The sequence below is a fragment of the Penaeus monodon genome, chromosome 31 (assembly GCF_015228065.2).
Source record: "Penaeus monodon isolate SGIC_2016 chromosome 31, NSTDA_Pmon_1, whole genome shotgun sequence".
Taxonomy (NCBI): domain Eukaryota; kingdom Metazoa; phylum Arthropoda; class Malacostraca; order Decapoda; family Penaeidae; genus Penaeus; species Penaeus monodon.
The window spans coordinates 21,573,581-21,576,715 of NC_051416.1; the positions used below are offsets into that span (position 1 = coordinate 21,573,581).

Consider the following 3,135-nt stretch of genomic DNA (forward strand, 5'->3'; position numbering starts at 1 on the left):
AAAGAATTATGTTGTAGTAGCTAATAAGGTTTTAGCATTCGTGTCTAGGGGCATATTGGAGTGAGGATTTTGGTGTAGTTTGGCTTTCAATAAAGTTCTACACCCGAGAACTCTGTTATGAACTGGAAAGTACTACAGTAATATTATCTCTTTGCTTCTTTAGTATATGTACCTTATGAAGACTAATTTTGAATTGTATTCTGTACTGTAATGTGTCTAAAATTGTTTTCCTCCTTGTTATATTAAAAGAATATTCCCCTCGTCAGGAATCACGAGAAGTCGCTGCCAAGCTTCTTGCGTCGCTTTACATCTGTGTCGGTCTTGATTTACATCTTGACGTGTTCTGTGGAGTGCCACCAGAGGTTGAAGAGTTACCAAAAGGCAGTGGATCAACTACAGGATTTGCTGAAACAGAGGACGCATTTACAGGACTACAGGGGAAGGTGGTTTGACAGATTGGCACTCAATTTGGCAACACATTTGAAGAAGCCAGCCCAGGTGAGGTTATCCTTAAAGCTGTAACAAGTAGAAGAAAGCTTTAGTTCATGAATTATGTCCACAGTAATGTTTTTTTAAATCATGTAAGAAAGAATATTCAGTTTATGGCATTTCTTTTTGAATTGCGTCACACATTCTCACCAGATCTTTGTTTGACAGGCTGTAGATGCCATTCAAGAAGCTTTAAAGGACCCTGAGGTGCGGAAAGGCCATCGCCTTTCACTAAGCATGAGAGCACAGAAAATGGCATCTTCTGCCCGGCATAAATCTCTGGCGGCAACCATTGCTGGAATGCCTCTTATGCACCCAAGAGAAGCACCAAAGGTTATTATAGAGGGCAGGAGTCTCCCAGGGTAAGATGCTTCAAGACTGTAGAAGTTCTGTGGAACTTGAAGGAGATTTGTACATGCAGTAGACTTGCTGCAACATACATATTTTCAAGGAGACAGCTTTCTCTGAGATTTATTTCCTTATTTTTGTTCCTCATCTCTCATATTTTGAAGGTTTTATGATATCTTAAACATTTTCATCAACAGGGATATCCCTGGATATAAGAGGGCCTTCATCCGCCAAGATTCAGCTCGGCATGCAGGAGAAGGGGAAGTCACAGTGTGTTCTGTTGAGGAGTTGGTCTTGGGTCACTATAGAGACCAGGGTTACACAGAAGGTAATTCTTTTTTCCTTGTACTTTTAGTGAGACATCATTTAATGCATAGCTTAATAGATGATATGGTTTATGAATGTAAGAATTTTGATTTAGATGTGCCAGTCATTATTTGTAAGATGGAGATATGACAATTAATCACAAGCATAAAAACTTTCCAGGTTTGCACCGAGAAGGTACGACGGTGAACTCTCTCTTTGGCCTGTATTTCTGGGATGCTCTCTACTCGCCAGTGTCAGATGTCTTCCGATCTCCACACCAGGCTTCACCCTTAGACTTGGATGACCCGAACTTTTATGCAGCCAGGAAAAAGTGGATTGACCAGAGGCAGGTTTTTTTTGTCTCTTCTTTTTTCTTTATGCTATTGCCTGCTTTATTCATGAATGGAAATTTAAGTTATGTGAATTGTACTTGTCATAAATCTTTTCTACAATTTTTTTCTTTAAAATTACATCATCATTAGTATTGGTTTGTAATAAGTCCACAGATATGTGAAAAAACTAAAGTACATGTTTGATCCGTAGACTCAGTGATATGCGTAATTGGCCGGAGGAAAGGGCATTCAGTGAACTGGAGCAAATATGGACTCAACACCTAGGAAAAGTTTCCCTAGTGGCATGGGACCTTTTTCGTAACATAGATCATGCCAAGGTAAAGAGTAATTGAGGCTCAGTTAATTATCCATTACTCAAATGTTGCTCCACATTTATGGTGTGCCTCAGTCCTTCATGTTGGGATTGCAAGAGATTGCCTGCAGAGATAATGGTATTTCATCATAAAATCTTTGGTGTTATTTTTAACAGCCTAGAATTATAATGTACCAAGCATTCCATTTTGTAGGGGGCTAATCATCGGTAAAAAATAGTCAACTCAAGAAGACAGTAAAGTCTGCAGAGATAGGTTTTTACAAATCTCCACATACAGCTACACCCACTTCTCAGAACCAGGATATATATTCCTCTCAAACAGGTAGATATCAAGCCACTGAAAATAAATAAAGTTTTAACAGGATTTCCCCATTCCATAGCAAGCCATGTGCCTGGTTTCCTACACAGTCAATTGCTTGCATGAAAAATTAGAAGCACAAAACATATACATTTACCCCACTCTGTGTTTCTGATTCTAACATACACAATTTTTTAGGAAATGAAGTTAAAAAGAGACATGAGAGGGTGTATCTCTCAATAATCACAGTTGTAGCCAAATAAGCAAGCAGCTGTTTAGCACACAACTGAAACATGCCTTTGACATTCGACCCTGTTCTTCATGCTGTGATTAGATGTGAGTAGGTTAAATTCCGCTATACACAGCAGACTCCCTGGCCAAAAGGCTGGGTGGTTGCTAGAAGTCACCGGAATGAGTGACACAGAAATTTCTGTTACCATCATTCTAGTCTTAAGGAAATTATATGGACATGCAAAAAGGTGAGAGAAAAGCACTCGAGCAATGACAAATATAATTTATTTCTCATATTGGTAATACAGTTTCACAGCAATGAGCTTCATAAGTATAAACAAAGCAATGCAGTACAATCATATTTCTTAAAATGTGTTTAAAAACAAGAATATTGAGGTGTATTTCAAAAAATGCAATTGGTACATTGTGATTCTAAGCACTCATTTGAACCTTGATAAATAACTCACAGACAAGGCATTAGTAGTGGAAAAGAGCAGTACATTTAAAGAATAATTGATTTGAAAAACGATGGTAAATAAAATAACAGATTACCCTATTTATGTTGTCTTTATATTGATCAATGTTTTTCAGTAATGTTTTATTACCAGGAAATAATCTATTTCTCCTTTCAGAGTTTGGTGGCGAGTATGGGTACAAGTGTTTTGGCTGCAATATGTGAGCGCCTTGCTAAGGATCACAGATTTACTCGCAGTGGTTTCCCAGATCTTGTGGTTTGGGACCCTCTCAACAAAGTAACTATTGTTATTGTTGAAGATTTATAAAACTTGTGTTTCTGA

At 38.0% G+C, this 3,135-nt stretch overlaps 1 protein-coding gene across 1 annotated transcript in view; it reads left to right on the forward strand.

The window, feature by feature from the left end:
* LOC119593091 (fanconi-associated nuclease 1-like) overlaps positions 1-3,135 on the forward strand; it is a gene marked incomplete at its 5' end in the record, with an annotated part of 7,757 nt that overhangs the window by 4,186 nt on the left and 436 nt on the right. Inside the window, 6 exon segments of the mRNA XM_037942015.1 lie at positions 267-498; positions 658-851; positions 1,035-1,165; positions 1,324-1,489; positions 1,687-1,813; positions 2,971-3,090. Coding sequence (XP_037797943.1) covers positions 267-498; positions 658-851; positions 1,035-1,165; positions 1,324-1,489; positions 1,687-1,813; positions 2,971-3,090 — 970 coding nt within the window.